The sequence below is a fragment of the Salmo salar genome, chromosome ssa13 (genome assembly GCF_905237065.1).
Source record: "Salmo salar chromosome ssa13, Ssal_v3.1, whole genome shotgun sequence".
Classification (NCBI taxonomy): Eukaryota; Metazoa; Chordata; class Actinopteri; order Salmoniformes; family Salmonidae; genus Salmo; species Salmo salar.
The window spans coordinates 60,339,061-60,364,978 of NC_059454.1; the positions used below are offsets into that span (position 1 = coordinate 60,339,061).

Below are 25,918 nucleotides of genomic sequence, written 5' to 3' on the forward strand. Positions count from 1 at the left end.
AGCAGACAGACACACATTATTTTAAGTAATTTATTAACTCCTGGAATTCAATGGTTGTTAACCCTAAATGTCATCTTCAGAGCAGAACTGAGGAAATATTCCAATAGTACTAAGCTAGGTAAACACCCTAAGTTGAGTGACAAACAGATCGCACACATCTACGTCTTCGACAAGCACTCCCAATCCACAGGACATTTTGACATGTTTATCCCCACTTCAAATCTCCTACGACAGCTTGTCTCCTTATCATGACTTTAAGAAGACAGCACAGAAGAGGCTGCATTTACAAAATTCTGCACTGCGCTATCATTTCAGTCAAAAAAAGCTATTTATTCAGTTGACTCAAAAAGAAAAGAAAAAGATATTCGGTAAAAAAAGACAACTATAGCTATTGAAAAAAGGAGTTAAATTGTAAAGACCAGACTATGCATCTCATGTGAATATGTGAAGTAACATTTGTAAAAACATGAAATAGCTTTTTGTATTACTTTGCACAAGCAATAGAAATGGTCATGCTATGGAGTACATGGGGGGCACTCTAATAGATTAAATGTAATATTAACACGTATGAACAGCGCAGTGCAACCAGTTAATGGAACAATCCTTTCAGTGTGTTAGTGTTGGCATGATCCTCCTTCATTTCTCTTCACACCACTGGTTCTCCTTGCGTACCTGGGGGGAAATGGAAAAGCAGCGCACACTGTCACATGGCTCAAATGTATATTAACACAAGGCAGCTCCGTATTCAGGACTGCGGTTCTGCCCTAAATAACACCTTGTTCATTTTAGTGTACTACTTTTGACCAGGACCTATAGGGCTCCTCAAAAAAAGGTAGTGCACTGTGACTGTATAGGGTGCCATGTGGGACATCCTGAAAACCACAGAAGACCATATTACCTGGGCTTCCTCCTCCTCTGTGAAGTCATTTTTGATATTGAACGTCTTCCTGATCTCCTCTGGGGTCTTGCCTTTTATCATGTTGGCCACCGTCTTGCAGGTGACATCTAGCAGTCCTTTGATGTCCAAGTAGTTTGCGGCCTAAACATTAAAAAAATATATCATAATAATAATAATAATAATGAGGATGAAAAGAAAACAACTGCAAATACTGCCTTTCAAGTGAACTACTGCAGCCCTGGGCTTAGGCCGAGTAAACAGGTCTCAGGAGCTGGGAAAAACCTACTGCTCAAATGACAGACTTGTGTTACAGTTCCTAGAAGCCCTGAGCGCTACCAGAACATATTGCACAAATCACTGCACAAGAGCCATGCAAGGCTGCTTGTTTAACTTCATATGCACATAGCTGATACTTCCTGAACCGCTTACACACAGGAAGAGAAAACGCAGCCGTCTCCATGTGTTTCTATGCAAAGCCGGTGGCAGATTTGCCTCCCACCTCGGCGGCAGCTGCACAGGGAGGGACGGAACATGCTCAGGGAATTTCTCTGACGCTCAAGTTCAAATATTTGCCACATGTGCCTCCCCTCGGTGACCAATCGAATTACAGGGGGTTGGATCCCTTTTTCTGGGGTGTTTCATTGGATAATCCATCAGAGAGGAGGCATTTTGTACCACCAGAGTTTAAGATTTTGGATAAACTGTCGGAAACTTTGCTGCTTTATTGGCTGTGTGTAAGGCTCTTTAGTAATGAACTACTACGACCTCCAGTTATAACTTCATTACATTTTATTAAGCACCTACTCGCTTAACTGGTGCTGTATGTTCAGCTAAGCCATTGCCTAAATTCAAGACCTGAGACACTTCCACTTTGTATGTGTGCAGGTGTCAAACTGTTTCTGTGAGTGAGTGGCAGGGGGGGGTGGTAGGCACACACCAGAATGAGTTCGAAGAGGGTCCCTTGGTCCACTTTGAGGAATTCCTGGTCCCAGACGGGAATGTCGTCCGTCCTCTTCTCCTTGTTCTCGTCATCCTCGGGGGGAGGGGGGTCGTCTTTATGGTGGGTGCACCACTGGATCACCTGGGAGGGAGGAAACGGGAGTGAGAAAGGAAACAACATGAAAAGGAACAACTATTCCTGGCACACAGTCCGTGAATCAACAGTCGGACACGCCAGGGCATCCATCTCCCACGGAGTCCCGTTTCAGAGGCCTAACTTGACGACCGAGGTCAGAGCACACATGACGTTTTCTGTTTAGAGCTGTATGCTTCTGGCAGAGAGACACATGCTATTCTACAGATGTAAGAAACAACAAAAAACCTGACGTTAATTAAGTCAGGCAGAAAATGTATAATTGTCTGACCATGCAAACATTTCCCCAAACAAAATGTAATTCATTAGCCACATGGATACAGTTGCTGAACAAAGCAGCAGAAACAACATCAGCTTGTCCCTCAGTTGGAGACACGCACAAGAGAGCATGGAACAATTCAACTGGGAGATGGAATAACAAAATCCCTTCACACAGTATAAATCCAATTAACACCGTCTACACCTTCAGCAGGCAATCACACCATTTGATTTGTAGAGATTCGGACAAGCACAGATGACTAGTTGCATTTGTTGGTTTACACTCCTCAAATCATCCATTGACCACATGAACATTGTAGACTGTACCCCTAAGGCCAACTATCCCAACCGTCTGTCCTTGAGCAAGGCTGCACCTGTAAGTCGCTCTGGATAAGAGTGTCTGCTAAATAATGTAATGATGAATGTAATGATCGAGCATGGACCCTCACAGTGCCTCCCACATAGGTACGGATCCCTGTTACAGGTTTGGGACAGTCATTCTGCCTACACTTACATTGGTTTAAATTGTGCCCAAATGTTCCACTTCCTGGAAAATCATCTAGGAGAAAAGGCTAAGAAGGGTTTGGGTTGAATTGTGCCACTATGGATAGAATTGATGTGTAACTAAACTGATAAAAGTGGAAGTAGACATAAGATAGCCCCAGCTCTGGTTGGGAGGAGGCACTTTACCTAAGGTTATCAATGTCCAACTTCCAACAGTTTGCCTTTCCCTCAGTCCATTGCACCAGATATGGAATAACTGTCAGACAGTGAGTCCACTTGCCTTCTTGAGGATGGCTGCATTCACATTCGGGAGGGGGACTGGATCATCATCTCCTTCATCATCCATACCCAAATCTGTCAAAGACAACCATTAGACAAGTGCACAAAGATACTGCCAGACGGTTTTGATAGCTGCACTTTAAATCAAATTGTATTTGTCGCACGCGCCGAATACAACTGGTGTAGACGTTCCCACGAAATGCTTACTTACAAGCCCTTAACCAACAACGCAGTTCAAGAAATAGAGTTCAGAAAATATTTACTAAATAAATCAAGGTAAAAGAACATTCCGTAACAATAACGAGGCTATATACAGGGGGTACGGTACCGAGTCAATGTGCTGGGGTACAGGTTAGTCAAGGTAATTTGTACATGTAGGTCAGGGTAGATGTTTAAGACGTACTAGTGGCTATGTAGACTACATAAAAGATTCTCAACCTTATGTAGGGTGTCCACCCACTCTGCCCAGAGTTGGTGGAAACGCACTTTGGCGATGAAATATCCCTTCCTTATATTAAATAATACATATTAGCAAGACAAATATGATTCTTCATGTTCTGAATCATTCAGTGGGGTCTTTCCTAAAATATCATTCAATCCAAAAAGTTGGATTTTGTAATCTAATACACCCAATAATAATAATAATAATAATAAAACCAATAAGAGCTCTGTTGACAGAATGGCACACTTTCTCCCAGTGACCTTTGACAGTTGGTTTTGACCAGAGGCTTCCCCTTGAAAGCACGTCGCTTTATGGAAATTTCAAATAGAGATCTCTGCGTGCCCTCGATCAAAATCAATGAGGGAGTCATTTCTCCTGCTGAATTCATTGTTGGTGAAAACCCTACGTTAGGATTTTACATGATGTGGTGGTAGTGTGCAAAGTTCTTTCCGTGGGTTGCAAAAAGCTAAATTAGCATGACACAAGTTGCATTAAATATAAAATGTTTTGAAAATAAAACGCTTGGTATACGCCCAGTGCTCCTTTAACATTTTACAGAGACATGCTTGTTTGTGAGAAATCTTCAAATAACAAGAATTTTGCATTTTGCATTATATAGAGTGTCTAATCAAAAATGCATCTTTTGACCAATGGGTAAAATAATATGTTAATTTTGTAGATGATCCTCTATGAAAACCAATGGTCCAAACCTCATGTCTATATCCAATCAGATAAAATGTTATTGGTCACATGCACCGAATACAACAGGCATAAACTTTACAGTGAAATGCTTACTTACGAGCCCATTCCCAACAATACAATTAAAAAAGCAAATATTTGCACCAAAAAAAAGGAAACAGTAACAAAGAATAACGAGGCTATATACAAGGAGTACCAGTACCAAGTCAATGTGCATGGGAACGAGGTAGTTGAGGTAATACAGTATGTACATGTGGGTAGGCAATCAGGATATATAATAAACAGAGTAGCAGCAGCGTATGTGAAGTGTGAAAGTGGTTCTATGTGTGAGAGTGTGTGTGTGTGGCGTCAATATGCTTGTGTATGTTTTGTGTGTGAGCGTATGTAGTGTGTGTGTGTGTGTTGGAGTGTCAGTGTAGTATGTGTGAGTGTGTGGGTAGAGGTGAGTGTGCATAGAGCCAGTGCAAGGGAGTCAGTGCAAAACAATTCAGATAAATAATAAAGGAGGTCAATGTAAACTGTCCAGGTGGCCATTTGATTAACTGTTCAGCAGTCTTAAGGGTAGAAGCTGTTCGGGTGCCTTTAGGTCCCAGACGGTACCACTTGCTGTGCGATAGCAGAGAAAAGAGTATGACTTGGGTGGCTGGAGTCTGACTATTTTTAGAGCCTTCCTCTGACACCACCTGGTATAGAAGTCCTGGATGGCAGGGAACTCGGCCCCAGTGATGTACTGGGCCATACTCACTACCCTCTGTATTGCCTTGCAGTCAGATGACAAGCAGTTGCCATACCAAGCGGTGATGTAGCCAGTCAAGATGCTCTCATTGGCCAAATCTTTTCAGCCTCCGTTCAAAACATATTGGGAGTTTTTACCCTTGTTGGATGGTCAAAATTAGCACAACTAAATCAATGGAGGCCAGAGAAGAAAAATAAGTTGTAAAAAAACCCTGAAAAACAGCATTGTCAGCTAGGCTGGATGCTGTGTGAGAATTATGGCTACCTGACAGGGTCACCATTGAACTCTTCATCTTTCTTCTCAAATCCAGAGGATATAAAACAATATAGAGGTAAGATATATATCGATTTGAGACATGACATGTGGTATTTTCATATTTTTGTATACACTGTTAAAACTCCAATAACCTTTGATGGGATTATGGTAGTTTCATGGGGTTTGGACCATTGTTTTTTTTAGAGGAGTAACAACATAATTAACATGTTTTACCCACTGGTCAAAATATGCGTTTTGATTTTAACACCCTACTCATGTTACAACCACATGATCACAACAGAGTACATTACTACACATAGCTACATACCTTCCAGCATTGTCTTTATTGTAACAGACTGCTTTGCTATCTCCACATCCACCTCAAAGATCTCTCCATCTGAGCTTTGCAGTTTAATTGTGGGCATCTGTAAAACAGGAAAACGTTTGTCAGTTTCAGGCTTCGCGTTAAATAGCGGGGTAATGACATATTGGGCCATAAACTACATGTTATATAGGGTGACAGGCGAGCCCTGTATTCGGCTTACTGACAAGGTAACAGTTACGCTACGTTGGCTAACGTTAAGGTGCCTAGTTGGTAAGCCATTTCCAATCCTAGTTAGATAACGTTACATGTTTTTGTAACGTTACAAGTAACGCCAGTTATTAGCTACCCAAACACTTGCCAGCCAAGTTCATGTTTCGGTAGACAGGCAAGTTAGTTAACTAAGTAGTTCTACCTAGCTACGTTACCAGTTCACGCAACTGACTGTATAACGTTAGCTGTAGAGTTAGCGTGTGAAGCTAGCTAACGTTATCAAGCTAGCTAACGTTAATAAGCTAACTCAACATAGCTATCTAGCTTCGATTCCAGTCTGTTTCATGAACTAGGTACAGTAGTTAGCATTAACTTGCTTGGTTACTACCTAACACATACAGCCTGAGTAACTGTAAACAAACAGGATATCTGAAACAGGCATATGCTGAAATAAGATGTTAGATTCAATACTGGCGCTACACTTAAAGTAGCAATAATTTCAGGTAACAGTAAGCTAACTAGTTAGCTACGTTAACCTTAGCCTGCTGTGCTAGCTGACGACTAGCTAACGACGTCGTCAGCAAGGCCTCGTCTTAGCAACCATATTCAAGTAATTTATATTTTCATTTAGATATAGGAATACTGCATTTAAAACACAAATTATTTCACCAAGACATGCAACTAAATCGTATATAAATGGTTACTTACTGTGAATGTTTTAAAGCAAATCTAGAGATAAAATGTTAAACGTCAACAGGGCCAGACCGAAGCACAGGCAATCACTGGAACTGTGCTAGCTACGCTTTGTCAAATGGAGCAGGTAGTCTTGTGATATGCCTGTGAGTGATTTTCCCCATTGACATTAAGACAGAATTTCACGTAATATTTATTAACAGGATTGTCTTCTAATGCTATTATTGTAATATTTGGTGCATTCTGTTAATTTTTGCGTCCAAAATATATACAATTATAGTATTATCTGCGCATGTTGCTCTTCATGACGTGTACTGCTCAGGTTCTGTCAATTTGTCCCAGCACAAAAACAAATTACCGTAATTGTTTTACTCTCTTTGTGCATTCATATTGTTGGCCAAGATGTTAGTATTTTTATTAATGCCATGACAGTAATTGTTTAATGTAAATATGCCTACACTTTGTTGTTGTCTTACTTGAATAGTAGGCCTATGAAGTATTGCATATAACATGTAAAATATTATTCGCATATAACATGTGGCTATAAATATTATGTAAAATATTTTTCACAACAATGATCACTGATTCACAATCACACCTTTACCTTGACAAATATTCCGAGTTGTAATTTTGAGTCCTGCCGTGAGATGGCACTCTTTCCACATTATTTGTATATCATTATTTCCATGTATATTCTTCACTTATAATAATATTTAGGTGGATGCTTAATATTTGCATTATATTCATGTGTGAATTGGAAATGTGTTTTTTTGCATATACCAACTCCCCCTAAGACACCCTCAGAGTAGGGTCCCGGCCAAGATCTGTCATTATCAATGAAGCAATTTTATTATTATTTTTTTCACCTTTATTTAAAAACAGATAGACCAGTTGAGAACAAGTTCTCATTTACAACTGCGACCTGTATAACACCGTTTTTGCTTTCTCATTATGGGATATTGTGTGTAGATTGAGGAAATTTGTTTATTTAACTAATTTTAGAATAAGGCTGTAACAAAATGTGGAAAAAGTTAAGGGGTCTGAATACTTTCCCAAGGCACTGTACATAATCCTAAGCCTTGGTTAAAAGTCCATCAGTAGTGTCAGATGACGTAAAGTCAAATGAATAAACCAACACATCACAAGTCAAGGAGCAACTTTCATCTTTATTATTGAACTGGATCCTTCTATACAGAAACTAAATAATCATGAGTAGTGAGTGTGTGACCATTTACACAATGGTATTTTTCAAATCGGTCTGCCATACACAATTGAATGGGCGTCTGTTTAAGCAAGTTTGTCCTCAAATGTATACCGGTGAGATTAACCCATCAAAAAGCTGCTGACAGAATCTAAAATAAAACATTCTGTAGAATGAAACAGCCAACTTCTGACTTATGTTAAAATGTTCTTAGAATTAAAAAAAAAAAAAAAAAAGTGCAAACAGTGATTTTTTTTTTTACATCAGAAAATGTGGGGACTCACATAAATAAGCCATGCTACAGTGGATTGAAAACGTTTCAATTTACACAACTTGGTTCCCGCGCTCACCTTGAGATTTAAGACCGAGTAGAGCTAGTGGAGTAAGGAATTGGGGTTGCGATCTTGGGCATTATACTCTTCAGCATTTTGTAATGAATATATGGCACACAACTTTTGGTCCATGTACACAGACATTTTCTGATTGCTTAAATAGCATTTTGTGTGAATACAATTATGTAGATTGATGTTTTGCCATGTTCCCCCCCTCCCATGGTGTTGGATGCTAAAGGTACTTTCATAAATCATGGCAATACTGGACAGTACAAGGGGTGAGGTTTTACAGGAAGTAGTCTGGGGTGCGACGGGTGACATGAGGTTCCCCTCTACGAGGCGCCGGGTCAAACTGCAGGCTGGAAAAGAGAAACACATATCACACTTCTTGTTTTTCATCAAACATCCTGTTGAGAGTTGATGGAACATCATTACATATACAGTTCTCACTCACTACTCATTGTGTATTTATTACTACGCATTTTACTTATTTCTCTGCATTGTTGGGAAGGGCCTGTTTTATTAAAAAATATATATATATTTTACCTTTATTTAACTAGGCAAGTCAGTTAAGAACAAATTCTTATTTACAATGACGGCCTAGGAACAGTGGGTTTACTACCTTGTTCAGGGGCAGAACGACAGATTTTCACCTTGTCAGCTCGGGGATTCGATCTTGCAACCTTTCGTTTACTAGTCCAACGCTCTAACCACTAGGCTACCTGCCACCCCAGTAAGCATTTCACTGTAAGTCTACACCTGTTGTTTACGAAGCATGTGACAAATAAAATTGTATTTAATTCATCATTCTCCAGAAATAAGAGTCCCTTGATGGTAGTTCATCAAATGAAGGAGGAAACACTTCTAAGGGTTGGTCATGTATGGAATGGTAATCAATATGCTTACAAGGAGTATTTCAGGGTGTCGTCTAGTTCCATGATAGCTGCCTGGTTACCACAACGGTAACAGTAATTTGGTGCACTGAATATTGTTACCACGTTTCGCTCGTGGCACCAGTTATAACCCTGTAGAAGAAAACAGGAAAGCAGCAAATTAGTAGTGAATGCAGACACCTGAGACATGTATACAGACACAACATTTGACATATTCAACCTGAATGAGGGAGCTAACATGAAATGCATTCCAAAATGGTTTCACACTCATACACTTCACATCATGGTCACCTTTTGAGATTTCAAGCATGGAGAATCAGCGACAGACAGCTTACCTCCATAACCAGCTGATGAGCTCTGGACACCAGAGTAAGGCGGTTGGCATGGTTGAATGTCTCAGATATGTCCTGGCCAAAGGTGTAGCCAGCCCCCCTGGGGGAGATGCCCCAGCCCCCACGGTCATCTGGGTCTGACCACAGCAGGTCACACATGGGGCCCTGGAGAGGAGGAGATGCATGTAAGAAGTAATAAAGATACGGATAAAGATCCAAAATGATGAGTAGGATGGAAAGTTGCCTCAATAAGCTTTTGCGTTTTTCCACCTAATGGTTGAGGTTAGGGGCAAATAAACTGATCCTAGACCTGTGCCTACAAGCTATCTGCCAAGCAACAATGAGACAGCAGAGCATGCTCAGAAGCAGGGTTGTTGAGCCATGTACCTCGTGTGGAACTTCCTGCAATCGGTCCAGCGCTCGGATGTGGTCCAACGTATCTATGGACGGTGACAGGCCCCCGTGAAGACAGAATATCTTAGAAGGGAAAGAAAACAGAAATGTTACTTGAGAATTTCAATATTGGTTTTGACTCGGAGTAACAGTTTGACAGAGACATAAGACATGAGTGAACATGTATTTACAGCAGCAGGTAAAGCACAGATCGTTTCCATGTAAAAGGAACCATGAGCACCAACATGTTCATAGGAGCATATCAAACTGGGTGTCAAATGAAAGCTATGGGTCTACATCTTTGGGAAATGCAAGCAGATACATTTTTTAGATGGAAAATGGCTGAAAAATGTAACGGCTTTGATTTCTGCAGATGCCAGGTGCACCAGTTTGTGTCAAGAACTGCTACGCTGCTGAAATTCATGCTCAATAGTTTCTCGTGTGTATCAAGAATGGTCCTCCACCCAAAGGACATCCAGCCAACTTGACACAACTGTGGGAAGCATTGGAGTCAACACGGGCCAGCATCCCTGTGGAACGCGTTCAACATCTTGTAAAACCCACGCCCCAACGAATTGAGGCTGTTCTGAGGGAAAAAGTGGGGTTGCAACTCAATATTAGGAAGGTGTCCTTAATGTTTTGTAAACTCAATGTATTTGGCGCAATTTAGCAATTATCTGTAATGGCTAAGATAAATTAGGCATTGTTGCATTATGTTGCCGTAGTTCTAAATGTGCACATATTTCTTCCCTTGTGTTCTAAATTACATATATTTTTTTATTTGAGTACTCAAAAGAAAATCACACAAGTACTCACAGTACAAAAATGTCAAATGCCCATCTCTAACCTACGTCCATGGATGTGATTTCAATGTCCACAGAGGTCCTTTTTTTGGCCAGATATGGCCTTGATTTGGCCCAAACAAAGGCGTCCACGATTGGTTCAGATTTGGTCCGGTCACCAATCATAGACGCCTATGTTTCACAAGTTTGGACAGCACAGTGAAGCGCAATAAAAAAAAATAAAAAAATAGAACAAAAGAGCAGAGTATAGTTCAGTACAGTAGAACACAGTATAATGTACTGTACTAGTACTCCACTGTGATGAACTCTACTGTGATGTGCTTTACTCTACTGTGCTGCCCAAACTTGTAAAATACAGACGTCTATGATTGGTTCAGATTTGGTCTGGACCAACCAAATGTGGTCTTGTTTGGGGGCGGAGCTCATTAGAATAATAGCCAGTGTGTAGAATAATACCCATATACAGGGATCTACATTTATATTTTTCATTGGTAGCACTATTTTCCTATTGAGGATGGATTACATTGAAAATGGTACTTTGTCTTTAAAAACGTCAAGTATGTGATGACAACCAGCAAGAGATAGGTCATTGCTATGTTCATTGATCTCCTGAAGAAGCTATCCCTTTCTTTCTCTGCCTTCAAAATGTTTGGATATACTGGTACGGTTACCGGGTTGGTAGCTAGCTAGCCAACGAGGTAACGTGACTGGACAAAGTGTAAACGAATGGTTATCGACGTCGACACGCCAGTAGTTTTAGAACAGAGCACGACATGGTTTATGAATGTAAACTACGGTCCCGGAGATCCGTTTTAGGAAGATAAAAAAAAATGTTGCGCTGGTAATATGGGTCAGGAATTTTTGACGTGGTTGGGCAAGAAGCAAACTGTTCGCTGTAGTTACGGTGCAACCATGACGCTGACTTCATCTGCAGCCCTCGGAAACAACCGGACAGCGAAACGTTACCATTACAACAATTCTGGGAGAGCTGTTTTCACAGTGCTCCCTAAATAAAACTCCTGGTCGCACAGCAAAATGTTTTGTCACACTATAGAGCCCTGCCCATATATGCAAAGGATGATATTGCATATTTCTATCTTTGTGTACCTATTTAGTATACATCATGAAGCGAATGACATTCCTATCCACAATTATACTATGCATTTCTGTGTAGTACAGAACAGGGACCCATGATGTAAATCCACTTCACTTACTGTAGTTGAAACTGTAGTTTCAAACTCATGGTGTCATGCCATAGCTGATATTCTTTCTGCAGACACCTTTGAATCTTAATTCGGAGTAGATATTTAATAGACTTCTTCGAAAATGTGGTCCCATCATTGTTTTATTAAATAAAAAATAAAAAAAGAGATTATACCGTAATTCTGTTACTAAACTTTGTATCTGCACAGTTCCTGTAAATGTGTTCTTGTGAAATTTGTGTAAATTGTTCAAACGACTCCTTATGCATATAGTTGTATGGTTTGTTAAACTTTGAAACCAATGGTTTTTGTTTGGCATATATTTTACAAATAACCATTTTAGTCTCAGTGTAATTCCATTACTGTGGAATTGCACCATAGAAGACTCAACTACAAAAATGCAAAACCTCTTACCTGAGTATCTACCAAGGCAGTGAGGGGAAGGTAATCGAAGAGGTCTGTGAAGTATTTCCATACGTTTGCATTGCCGTACTTCCTTAGACACTCGTCATAGAAGCCGTACACTTGTGTGATCTGTCTGCTTTCGTGGTTCCCCCGAAGGATTGTGATGCGTTCACGGTACCGAACCTGTGATCAATATTAAAAATACAGGGAATTACAAAACAGCACTGTTCAATGGAGACTAGGGCATTCTGTAAATGAATGTGTCTCAGCATTACATTGCTTTTGCATCACAAGGCCCCCCGTGTATAACTAACCATTCAGCGCTCTCATTAGTCAAGTTAAAAAGTGAACGGTCATTCAAAACATTCAGGGGCGGTTTCCCTGACACAGATTAAGCCTAGTCCTGAAGTGAAAAACATTTGATGGAGATTCTTCATTGAGTTTGCTTTTTAATTCCAGGACTAGGCTTCATCTGTGTTCCCAGTGTACAACTAAAACAACTTGCCTTAAGTGCTACAAGTAGCGTGACGGTTTCTACAGAGTAGTAGCCTCGGTCCACGTAGTCTCCCATGAACAGGTAGTTTGTGTCTGGAGACTTCCCTCCGATTCTGAAGAGCTCCATTAGGTCGTGGAACTGGCCGTGGACATCTCCACACACTGTGACTGGACATCGGACCTCCTGCACATTGGACTCCTTGGTCAGGATCTCCTTCGCCTGGACAAAAGGCTGTGTTGTATGTTATGAAGTTTTGTGTTTTGGGCTACATTGCATTACGTTTCAGTCCCCTCTCTTCCCAACTGTCATCTTCCCAAGACATAAATAGACAAATGACATTTGGCAAGCTAGTTGAATGCCAAAGCAGTTCCTAGAAACCATGTGTAGGGCAGCTCTAAGGACAGTGCTGCCTGCTGGGCGCAACGCCGGTGGTGTTATAGAGGAAAACAGTCCACTACTGTTCTCTAATGAATGAGTGATTGCATCTTAGGCTATATGTTGTCAATCTCTCCCTCTCTCTCAAAAAACATCAGTGTTAGTTTTTGATACAGCTTCTAGGCTAAACAAAATTGTCCACACACACACACACACACACACACACGCACGCACACACACACGCACGCACACACACACGCACACACACGTCTCCAGACCGTTCCATAGGCACTTGTTGACACAATGATGCGAAACACCTCTCAACCTTTACAAAAAGGAAGGGCCTAAAACCAGGAGAGATGCTCATGAGGTGTGTGGCTGGGATGATAAATGTTGGCAGTACTACACTAGGGGTTTAAGTGATTGTAAGGAGCTTTTAGAGCATAAATCCCATGTTGAGAGTAGAGCAGGAGTGTGTCACTGGGTTTGTGCCTGTGGGTCAAGATGAGAGAGAAATAACTTCCAGGCGGTAATTTATTGGGCCTATATAGGGCTGTTGTGGTGACCGTATTACCGCCAAACCGGCGGTGAAGGCAGTCAAATTCCACATGACTGTTTAGTCATGGTAATTAGGCTTCTCCAAGCTCTGATGCTGCTGCTGGTGGTCATTAGTAGCCTACCTAACATGCTAACTTCCTGGTACTCAGCACTCGTCTCTCTAAATCACTCTGACGTCAATGCAAATGTAATCAAAAATCTAATCAAACACTTCATGAGATCCCATGAGCTCATGTTGCGCAACATTTCAAAAGGCTATGCAATTGCGTGAGAAAACAGAGTGATGGCCTCTACTAAAAAGAGGATCCCATCAGCTTTCTATAGGCTAGGCCTACTATATTTAATTCTCAACTTTCCTAATATTAGGCACATTGCTTATCTTTACAACAGGAGTATAGCCTACCTGGCTGGCATGAAAATGGACCACGGGAAAAGCGGCCTCCGTTCGCTATTTAAGTGCATAGATTACATGTATTTCTTCCTGCTGCCCCTGTTTCGATACAGGTGCATGATAATGGTCCATTCTAAATTTAAAAAACATGATTTAGTATAATTGAAGACAAGATTAAATCAAGAATAGTCTGATGGGTGACAATATTAGCCTATCACTTGAGTTAGATATTATCACTTGTGAATGACGCCCAGCATAAGAAACAATTACTTTTTTTGGGCGACTTGTTCGAATCAGTCGCACAGCTCATGTAGCCTAACCCATAGGTCTAGATGTTTTAATAATGTTTGTATCACAACTAAAGTGGCTAAATAACTTCTTAAAATGAAGCACATTAATCCACTTTACAAGGGGTGTAGAGTCTAACTGGCATACATAAGCAGCGCGTGAGTTTCAAGTTTGGGGAAAATCATTTTCACCATAAAAATGCACCTTTATAATAAAAGCATTACACGCATAATTGAATTTTGTGGTCACTTTTGATAATGTTTTCCGCTAATGGAACATTCATGCTTATAGCCTACTACCACCATCTGCGCTTATAATGTGAAGAAATAGTCTAATAGTTTAGCAACATTTCAAGCTAAATGTTCTGATCTGTTGCGTCAGCCACATTGCGTAAAAAAGTTTTTTGATGCTAGTGGTTGTATTGATTTGGGATCTATCGCATCCCACAACTGTCCCAGACTGTTTGGAATATCTATTTCTCGCACAGAATAGGTCAACTTTTATACTATGGGGGATAGTAGATTGACATAGGCTAGTGCTTTTGCTGTTCATTAGGCCTATTCATCTTGATGGCTGACGAAAAGTAAAATGTGGACAGTTCATCCAATATCTTCAATATGCACCTCGGAATTGGATAAGGATGCTCGCAGTTTCTGACGGCAAACCGTGTGAGTGTGATGCTTCAGATTGCGCAGCACACTCGGGGAGAAGGGCACGAGAGGCACTGATTTTTTGGGGGTGATTTACAGCCACAAAGGGGATGCCACCATGAAATTTGAGGCATTATCACGTGCTTATCAAATTGTGAATGAGACTATTTGAGTGTGTACAGTCTGCCCAAAAAACAAAGCGGAGCTCATGCCCTTCAAGCTACTTTTTTTCAAATCAGTCTCATCATTCAGCCTTACAATGTATTAAAAATCAAAACATATGGCCCATTGTTTGTAGAACAACTAAAGTTACATTAATAACTAAATGAAGCGTATAGGAATACCTTTGTTAACCACTCACAGAATAGCCACGTGCGCACTCCCTTAAATCGTTGATAAAATATTTATATTTTATTCAGCTTTGTTCAATTGTACTCGTCATACTATAAAACAATATAAAACAATGCCACGAAATTATAAGCAAATCTTGTCTGCTAAATAAACTAGTGTAGCCCACAGCCGTTTGGCATAGCCACATCAGGACAACTCAGTATGCTATTCTTTCCTGAAATGGACTACATTTTCTTAATATCATGCTTTAGACCTGTCTAAAATAAATAATGGATTTATTGTGAAGGTGTCGGCTATATTACATGGATTTATAAGATACTTTTTTGAAATGGCTTGTAGGCTGTGTGTGGAAGCCAGCAGATGCTAAATGTGTTTGTTAATTAACAGTCAATTACCGTGATACCGACAGTTGTTTGCATTAACACATTTAAAATGTGTTAATGTTGCATAGGCTTACATTCGAGTCATGTTAAAAAAAAAAATTGTAAAAAATCTGAGCGGTAGATGTCAGCTTGCATCGACTCAGAAAGTGATCTTGACTTGAAAAGGTTGACCACTGTTCTAGAGTTTTCCTTGTTAACACTATCAAAATGTTCCTTTAATGTTGCAATTGAATCAAGGCAATAATTAGCCACTTTCAATGAAACATACCGAAACAAAACAAACTAGAAAATAGATTTTGTTGTAGGCAGAACGCATCCGAGTAGGATTCTATTGCATTGACACGCATGACTCAACCCGTACTCTACACAGACTGGTGCAGCATAACCAATCAGAGTTGCAGTAGGCCTATATACAAATAGACCAATGCCATATATGGATATGTCCCTTTGAACTGGACTGTTTACAGCATGAGCGGTTGTGAGTAGATTTGTTTCGAGATCAAAGCGAGAGTTGCATGTAGCCACATGTGCACATTTTGTTCATACCCTTTGCTACTTATGGAGCAAAAGCCAGTCAGGAAAATAGCTTTTTTTTGTCCTAAAGGGGCAGTGTTGAATTTTGAGACAGGCTAAATAGCCAATAGGCAGAGGGTAGCATAATTTGTCTGATTCTCTGTAATAAATGGTATGGGAATAATAATAATAATGCATTTTATTTTGTAAAGTGGTTTCTTGCATCAAACACCATTTTCAGTCGGATAAACAGGTTATGTCAAGCATGTTTAAGTTTCATGGAATGTAGGCCTACATTGAACACCACACATTGGCTGCTACTGTAGGATGAATGACAGAACAGCTATTTCCATGTTAAAATACTATTTCCATGTTTTGATGGTAGGCCACTGTTTTGATCATAATGTAGGTCTACCAGTCATAGTCTACTTGGCCACTGTTAAAACTAACTTAAAGCAGGTACAGCCTCAGTGTTCACAGTAAATGCGGGCTGGAAGTTTCACAACGTTCAAGTTCACGCTCAGCAGACCTGAAATTTGCTCAGTGCTGAAAAAAAATATGTGGGGAATATTTCTGGTCAGTCTACGTCATGGAAAGAGCAGATGTTTTTAATGTTTTATATACTCAGTGTTTATTGAATGGATGACTTAGCAGGTTACATAAATTGCTCACCCCTCATAACCGCACCTACTACAGAAATGCTTGTCCAGCGTCAGCTAGAAACCGTTGGCCTAGAATGTTGACTCTCTGAAATCAAACTACTTAACAACATGGTGAATGTCACCATCTTTGCACCAGTAGATCACATTTAACCAACTGACTCTACCTTCAACCTTCCAAGGTGTCGATAGGGTACTATGTCATCACTCACAACAATGTTCTCAGAACAAAACACTATAACCATCACACGGGGGCAATCAGTAAATCAGAATCCAGTGATACGAGTTTGATTCTCTTGTTGACCGCTCTGAGTAATACACAAGCAAACGTCTAGCTGAAAGTCTGAGTCTGGTTTGCATGTGACGTTTTGTTGTTTCAGAGCTCCTGCTTCTCTGGGATCGTAACACTGAAGTCTCCTGGTGTAAGAATACGTTTTAAATACAAGAAAACAACGGCTTTTCAATGTGTTATGAGTGTGTTGCTGTGATGTAACGGCTTGCTTTTCTCCCTCTCCCCCATTCTTTCATTTGTATCCCAAGACAGAGGCTATTCCACCGGTGTTATATTGAGTCACAGAACCCAGCAACAATGTGGTGGTGATGCAACTCAGAATCATTCACATCTAAGGCTATTTTTACACTCGTTGCGCATGCTGCTGAACACATTACCAAAATTCACAGGGGATGGATGCATCAGACATCTCTGAGAAAATATGTGTGCTCTCAAACCACACACACACCACTAGCATTATGCTTAGGCCTACCAAGCATTTGACAACTCAGAGTTTGACTTGATGAAGTGACAAAACCCCTTTACTTTAAACAAATTAGAGTGAATTCCTTCTAACCACCTGATTTTGACTTAGATTGAACTCCACAGGCTAATAGAACGTGATCGCCGACACCTTGTAGCTTAGTATTACATATTTTGCAATGATGGGCAATTCTAGCCAAGTACCATATCCATCCGTGCCGTAATCCCGGCCTCTAAGGCATCTCAGGACAATAAATCACCTGTTTGTAAACAAGACAAAACAAGAACATGAGTAGATACACTGTTGTAGAACAGACAGTATTCAAGCAACCTAGTGAAAAGGGCATCAAGGAAGATTGAGGTTAAATCCCTGCTCAGACCGTTGGTGGTGTACTGATGATGTGATAAAGGGAAACTTCTAACAGACCCTTTTCTGGCCCCGTCCCATGACCGTTCTCCAGTTTAGGATGTGAGGCGTGTGTTTTACAAAGGATCTTAGAGAGTACGGTTCAGGGCCGACCCTCCCATTAGGCAGGATTAGGTGGCTGCCTAAAGCGGAAGATTGAAGAGGGCAGCATTTTCCCAACTAAACTGGCCAAGAAAAACCTCCAACAACACATAAAACCCTCGCATAATTCTGCCCCAAAAATAAAGAAAACTTCTCGCCCAGTGGCATATCTGCTACGAAGATGAACGCTGATGCCGCCCCATGATATGCAGTGCCCATTTTGCTAAAGGCAGGGGCGCAAAATGTGTATCTTGTCCATGCTCAGCACACCTCTCCATGGTGCTGTTGGAGAGACTGTGCTGTTGCGCTCCACTAATACTCCATCAAATTATGTAACCTAGAGTGTAGTCAGAAAGTATTCAGACCCCTTCCCCTTTTCCACATTTTGTTATGTTACAGCCTTATTCTAAAATTGATTCAATTAAATAAATCCATCAATCGACACAATACCCCATAATGACAAAGCAAAAACTGTTTCAGACATTTTTGCAGATGTAATAAAAATAAAAAAACAGAAACACGTAAGAAGTTGTGCGTGGAGCCTCGAGACAGGATTGTGTTGAGGCACAGATCTGGGGAAGGACACCAAACAATAATTTGCAGCATTGAAGGTCCCCAAGAACATAGAGGACTCCATTCTTAAATGGATGAAGTTTGGAACTACAAAGACTTTTCCTAAAACTGGCCACCCGGCCAAACTGAACAATCGGGGGAGAAGGGCCTTGGTCAGGGATGTGACCAAGAACCCGATGGTCACTCTGTCAAAGTTCCAGAGTTCCTCTGTGGAGATGGGAGAACCTTCCAGAAGGACAACCATCTCTGCAGCACTCCACCAATCAGGCCTTCATGGTAGAGTGGCCTGACGGAAGCCACTCCTCAGTAAAAGGCACATGACAGACTACTTGGAGTTTGAGATTCCTTTAGGTGCCTTTTGGCAGAACATCAGAAACGAAGATTCCCTGGTCTGATGAAACCAAGATTGATCACTTTGGCCTGAATGCCAAGCGTCACATCTGGAGGAAACCCAGCACCATCCCTACAGTGAAACATGGTGGTGGCAGCATCCTGCTGTGGGGATGTTTTTCAGTGGCAGGGACTGGGAGACTAGTCAGGATGTAGGGAACTAGGACAACAGCCCTTAGCACACAGCCAAGACAACGCAGGAGTGGCTTCAGGACAAGTCTCTGAATGTCCTAGAGTGGCCCAGCCAGAGCCTGGACTTGAACATGATATAACAACTCTGGCGAGACCTGAAGATAGCTGTGCAGCGACGCTCCCTTGACAGAGCTTGAGAGGATCTGCAGAGAAGAGTGGGGAAAAACTCCAAATACAGGTGTGCCCAGCTTGTAGCGTCATACCCAAGAAGACTCAAGGCTGTAATGGCTGCCAAAGATGCTTCAACAAAGTACCGAGTAAAGGGTCTGAATACTGATCTAAATGTGATATTTCCGTATAATTTAAAAAAAATACATTTGCTAACATTTAAAAAAAAAAAAAAAACATGTTGCTTTGTCATTATGGGGTATTGTGTGTAGATTGACAAAAAACTATTTAATTCATTTTAGAATAAGGCTGTAACGTAACAAAATGTGGAAAAAGTCAAGGGGTCTGAATACTTTCCGAATGCACTGTATGTATGTATGTATGTATGTATGTATAGTATGTGAAGTCAAAAGTTTACAAAACACCTTTGCCAAATACATTTAAGCTCAGTTTTCCGCAATTCCTGACATTTAATCCTCATAAAAATGTCCTGTCTTATGTCAGTTTTATTTATTTCATCACATTCCCAGTGGGTCAGAAGTGTACATACACTCAATTAGTATTTGGTAGTATTGCCTTTAAATTGTTTAACTTGGGTCAAACGTTTTGGGTAGCCTTCCACAATAAGTTGGCTTCTTCTTCATTGCTGAGCGGCCTTTCAGGTTATGTCGATATAGGACTCATTTTACTATGGGTATAGATACTTTTGTACCTTTTTCCTCCAGCAACTTCACAAGGTCCTTTGCTGTTGTTCTGGGATTGATTTGCACTTTTCGCACCAAAGTATGTTCATCTCTAGGAGACAGAACGCGTCTCCTTCCTGAGCGGTATGACGGCTGCGTGGTCCCATGGTGTTTATGCTTGCGTATTATTGTTTGTACAGATGAACGTGGTACCTTCAGGCGTTTGAAAATTGCTCCCAAGGATGAACCAGACTTGTGGAGGTCTAGTCTGAGATCTTGGCTGATTTCTTTTGATTTTCCCATGATGTCAAGCAAAGAGGCACTGAGTTTGAAGGTAGACCTTGAAGTACATCCACAGGTACACTTCCAATTGACTCAAATGATGTCAATTAGTTTATCAGAAGCTTCTAAAGCCATGTCATTTTCTGGAATTTTCCAAGCTGTTTAAAGGCACAGTCAACTTAGTGTATGTAAACTTCTGACCCACTGGAATTGTGATACAGTGAATTATAAAAGTGAAATAATCTGTCACGCACAATGTAGATGTCCTATCCAACTTGCCAAAACTATAGTTTGTTAACAAGATATTTGTGGAGTGGTTGAAAAACGAGTTTTAATGACCCCAACCTAAGTGTATGTAAACTTACGACTTCAACTGTATGCATGCATGCATTGTAGAAATAGCATATAGCCTCTGTCGACTTTTCTGTAGCCTACAGGGCAACCAAATTTATGACAATGTCATGACACACACTTTTTACATAATTCCTGTTTCCGATCAAATAGCCTAAATGACGCCTTAACAATAAAAACTTTATTTGACGTGAATATGAATTAACATGTTAACAAACACACCATATCATAAAAACATGACAGGTCAAAGTAAATGGACAATAGCCAATCTATGGAATGAAATTAGGCTACTCCCGACCGCTGTCCCGGAGTTTCACTCAGTGGGCAAAATTTATATTAGAATTAGTGATTTCAAGTTTGTAGACCTATTTGTCAATTTCTGATCATGGCAAAGAAGAAAAAAAGGCTACGAAATGCCTTTTCCAAGATAATGCAATGCCTGAAACTTGGGTAGCTGACATAGGATTGAGCGTGACCTTCACTTTTGGGGAAGCTAAGAATATATCCTACCATTTCTAAACGATCTGTGATCCAGTTATTATTTTCATATTCGCAGAACAGTTTCATTTCAATAACATTTTCATTTCTAAAAATCATTGTCACATGGTTACAAAAATGACAGAGGCTCAGCTTATTATTAGTGGTGTTCAGAAATCAGACATGCCCAAATGGGCACTTTCCTACATTTGCACGCAGCATGGCAGGTAGTCTACTTTATGCATGCTAAAAGGGGTCTACACAAAATACGCAAAACAGGGCCGACGGAACATAGTGCAGCGTTGCAATGTTCTTTATCATCACAAAAGGGGCGGCTCCTTGTAAGACGCTCAGTCATTCAAGTTTTTTTTCTACCTGGAAATTGATACCTGACATATCATTCCTTGCAAAGACTGAGGGGGCAGTATTGAGTGAGTTTTGCAATGGAAGTCCCACCCGTGTCTACGTCACGTATTTTCCGGTATCCCTTGTGGTATAAACACTGAAGAGATGGATGGACGTTCTGCTACTTCGCTACTACTACTTGCAAGCTTCCTTTTTAACTTTATTTTGAGCTTTTCTAAGCGCAATTATGTCTTTTTGAGGAGCGTCTGTGCAAACAGGTGAGACAGGGGAACCTTTACAAGCCTTCGATACGGTTGTATTCAGACAAGCTTGCAAAAGACAGCAGCTGGAGGGAGATATCATGTAATTTGAACAAGTCTACAGGTGGTTCGTCGCCCCTTAATTCATCATCTCCCCAGCCTGGTTCATCCCCTCTCCGGCCCCTCTCCCCATCTTACCAACACTCAACGCACTCCATCAACCACCATCTCCCAAACCCAGCTTCAATGGCCGGAAGAGGAAGAACGTGGAGGATCCTTTTGACACTGACATTATGCAGCAGGTGCATGACTTAAGGAAACAGCAGCAGTGTTCAGCAAAGGCCGTCTATGACGGCATGGTACCATGGATGGTGTCTATTCCTGCTGATCAAGGTCGTTTGTCAGGGACAAGACAATGTACTCTCACTGGACCATCGATCAGTGCTCAGTCCGCTCTTGAGTGAGCCCCCAAAAATTGATGCTTGCTTTTCTTCTTCACACTTTAGGATGGGGTTTTTGTTATTTTATTATTTGGTGCATTTTTTATTATATTTAGTAATTCACATGTTACTGGTGTTTACTTTCTATTGTTTCCTCTCATCACACTTTTCACCTGTGTTTTACATTAAACTATTTCCCTAAATAAATATCTAAAAAGGTCTGCAAAATGTAATTGTCTGGTTATTTATACTTCTGGCATAAAATATTACTGTTCTGAATCAGTTACTCAGTAAATGTGTACTGCTTTGTACCTGAGCTATGTAGATGAAGTTAATATCTTGGAGGTCTGTCCTTATTGTCTACAGCTGGACACTCATTTTCACTCATGTACCAAAGCAGGAAAGTCCGCTACACAACACAAGGTTAGGTAAATCTCTTGAGGGTCTAGCCACCAAAGAATATGACAAACTAAAACAACAGGGATGAAGTGACTGTCATTATGGTAGTCTGTGATTTGTAAAGTGAGAATAAGAAAAATAGCAAAACCAAGTGTGTGGCTCACATGATAAACAGTCATCCACCAGTGGAAAAGAACATACTTCGTGTGCACATGTTTTCCAAACCACATTCACTGTAGGGTGCTGCTACACGTGACAGCAGCATCGTGGAAAGACACTTGACCAGCTGGTGTGAAGTAGTCCTTGAGGTTGTTGCTGCTTGTCTATAGCAACTCTGGTTGCCCTTTATGTCGACATGTTTCTTCGTTCCAGGAAGCTGGATTCCCCTTGTACCAGCTGTCTCCATCTCCTGGATGCAAGTCCCCAGTCGGTGTGCAGTGGTGAACAAATGTGAAGTGGAGGGGCAAGCCACTGAAACAAGTCGTCAAATCTGGCAACAGACATCGAAAGTATTACATGCATTTCCTCGTCAATGCTTCGCATAGGTTGGACAAGAAACTTGTATTGGCCATCATCCCCCTTGTATTTTTCAGTGGATTAACAATTTTCTCCAGGGTTTTTTCCCTCCTCCTGAGTAGTAAGAGCAGTCCAAGCTCTTGCTGTTCAAACTTCCGCAATTGCAATTCATAGAGAGACATGTTTGATTCTGCGGCACAAAAAATAATAAAAAAGTAGCGTTGTAAAGCACAGAACACCGGACTACCCTGACATGTAGCTAGCTAGCATTTGTAAACAGACACCAGATACAGAAGTTCAAATGTCATCGCGAGCTAGTCAAAAAGAGGGCCTTCACCCCTCTTGCTTGGTAAGGTATTCTGGCTCCCCAAGCCCCCTAGTGGATATACACGATACAAGTTGGACATCCTCTCTGGGAAAGAAACCAGACATACTCATTGCTCACATGGAGCGCACCAAACATAATAAATAAATAAATATATATAATTTTTCTATAACAAAACTCGTAAATGGTGATATGAAATAAACCAAAACTTGTTTTTCACTAGTGTGAACTCCGCAAAGAACATTTCCACTCCGAGAATCATAACTAAATACTAATGAATATAGAATTAACAAACGTATGTAACCAAATGATGGGGATTCACGGTAAATGTACTACTGGTGACATATAATGGGGAATTAATAAAAAAATAAAATTATCAAAACGCAAACAATTCACACAATGAAACAATAAATGCTAAAGAATTGGTGGGAGACCGCTGAGCGGCTTCTGGAGAGCGTCGAGTCTAGAGCCTCACCACCCACCCTTCCCTCCTTGTCTCAACATTTCAAATTATACTCAAGACATATTTTAGATGCTTTTCACTGACAGCCACCACTCAATAATCAGTTAGGCCTATTGTCACGCGTGCTGCCCAAACTGCGGACTTTCCAACTAGGCATAGGCCTACTCACTTGTGACTTTACTATACACAGCTATTTTTTTAAAGAAGCTAATGATCCTCTGTGGCTAAGTCATGTTCTCTTATGAAGTATTTTGAATTTCGTAATTTATTTCTGTAAAGACTGGAGTAATTATAATTTTGGCAAATTTATTTCAATTTACTTGATAATGCGCTGCCGATGGCATCTGATATTCAGAGCTTGAATAGCCAAAATCCAAAATCCGAAATCTTTGTCAGGTATCAGGACTAAAGCTACTGCAACTACCACATGGATAGGCATTAATTAAAGTGCATTGTGGGCCGTGGAGTCTAGGCGACTGTTCTACTTTGCAGTGATAGGAAGGCTGCAATTTTTTTTGACAGCACATCGGCCAGACCGGGCCTGGTATGGTTTGACTGGATTTCCAACAAATTGTGCCAGTACTATACAGACATGTTATGGTTTGTCATTTAGATGTTCCGGACAAGCATGTTTATATGAATGAATGAATGAATGTCTCCAAAATGAACAATAAACATTGCTGCAGTAAAATGTTAAACCGGGTTTACAGCTCAGCAGAATGAGAAGTTCAATGTGACGTACAAAATCGGCGCCATTTTAAGAATGTCTGGGGCGAGTGTAAGCGTAGAAAAGCCGCATTCGAATTGTTCTACAATGTGCACGCCATGTGTGTTACTATTTATGTAAGGTTGACGAGAAGTTTTAATACTGTAGGCTACATGAGAAAGTAAGCTATGGAAATATAAATGCCTGCTCTTGAAACTAGACAGGATTTTGTATTCTACTTGGCAAGTAGTAGGTGCTGACAGACAAGCTCCGCAACATGTTTCACCCCCTGAATGTTACTGTATACAAACATTTTGAGATGGAAAGTTATTCGTTTCCGTACACCATACCTTTTCGCACAGAGTTTTGACTTGGCTCTCCGACAGCTGTTTGCATTCGGTGATTTGTTCGATCCATAGGTCGATCTCTTTCGTAAAACACTTCTCATCCATTTCTGGTTGTTTATTTCGGGTAATTCAATGGCACAACAATTGGCGCTATTTACCCAAATACTCGTAATCCTCCGCAAACTTTTCAACCCGGTCCCTATTGCTGACTAGGAAATGTATAGACGTCAGTTGCGCCTGTCCCACCCGAGGTTGTGATCCACTCCGACACAAATACCAAAGTCACGTTCGACTAGATGGGATACAGCTTTTGTCAAGATTGGACTTTTCGTGGCAGGTTAGTCGGTCTTGACTAGAAAGGATGCAGCTTTTGTCAGATTTGACTTCGCAGCAGGTTAGGAGAATTGGGTTAGCTACAATTAAGACAATAAAAACTTTGTACGCTAATTTGACAAAAACGGTATACTTTCTAGACATGACCATGAAAGTACCACCTACTTTCTGGTGCAATGCTGCGTTCATGTCCTATCGAAGCTATCGGAAGTTACTATAGTTCCGACTGGGATTTTTCACTTGACCTACCCTTCAAATACGAATTACAAATGGGGAAACTGAGATTTTGTTGTCTAGTTGTGACGTTCCACTTCTGACCTTTTTACCTTTCAAATAAAAGATGACAACAAATCCGTTTTTGACAACTACATTATAGCCATGTTATCTTATGTTGTTTCTTGCAATAGCCCTCTGGACTTTAAAGAGTATTTCTCTCAAAACTGTGATTCCTAAAAGAAGTGTCTGAGATTTGGTCAAAATTTGGTCAAGATTTGTCCAAAATCCTAAATGAATCAGAAATTACCAGGGTTAGCTATATACCATATGGACTCCTTATTCATGTCCTAACAGTGAGATAGATATCTGGAGGATAAAATCCTGAAAAGTAGAATGGGAAAAAAAGTACATTTGTCAAACTGTTGAAGTTATAGATGATCTCTTTCCACCAAAGTTTGTACAAAAAATATATTGTTATCATTTATTTTCAGTCAAATGTTGGTTAGGGTCATGACCCATCCAATGTCAGGACTGGGTTAAGAATTCACATCACCTCTCAATGGTAGTATTGTTCCCTCCAAAACCTGAAGAAAAAAAACATTGCAATTAAGAGTTACTTTGACCTCAATTGAG

General features: G+C 40.6%; 2 protein-coding genes across 3 annotated transcripts; both read right to left on the minus strand.

Annotated features, from left to right (window-relative positions):
* Positions 1-16: 16 nt before the first annotated feature.
* Positions 17-6,715, minus strand: LOC106567526 (S-phase kinase-associated protein 1). The gene is made up of 6 exons (XM_014136881.2): positions 6,408-6,715; positions 5,493-5,589; positions 3,034-3,107; positions 1,836-1,979; positions 899-1,039; positions 17-672 (listed from the first exon to the last, which is right to left on the minus strand). The coding sequence occupies exons 2-6, from the start codon at positions 5,587-5,589 to the stop codon at positions 637-639; spliced, it is 492 nt and encodes a 163-aa protein (XP_013992356.1). The 5' UTR covers positions 6,408-6,715; the 3' UTR covers positions 17-636.
* Positions 6,716-7,538: 823 nt separating this feature from the next.
* Positions 7,539-25,149, minus strand: LOC106567527 (serine/threonine-protein phosphatase 2A catalytic subunit alpha isoform). Of its 2 annotated transcripts, none has more exons than XM_014136883.2 (7): positions 24,740-25,149; positions 12,459-12,680; positions 11,963-12,136; positions 9,538-9,627; positions 9,154-9,315; positions 8,832-8,950; positions 7,539-8,284 (listed from the first exon to the last, which is right to left on the minus strand). In XM_014136883.2, the coding sequence occupies exons 1-7, from the start codon at positions 24,839-24,841 to the stop codon at positions 8,212-8,214; spliced, it is 942 nt and encodes a 313-aa protein (XP_013992358.1). In that variant the 5' UTR covers positions 24,842-25,149; the 3' UTR covers positions 7,539-8,211. The 2 variants fall into 2 exon arrangements, with proteins under 2 accessions (XP_013992358.1, XP_013992359.1); XM_014136884.2 differs by having other exon boundaries at positions 12,459-12,668; positions 24,740-25,038.
* Positions 25,150-25,918: the final 769 nt, after the last annotated feature.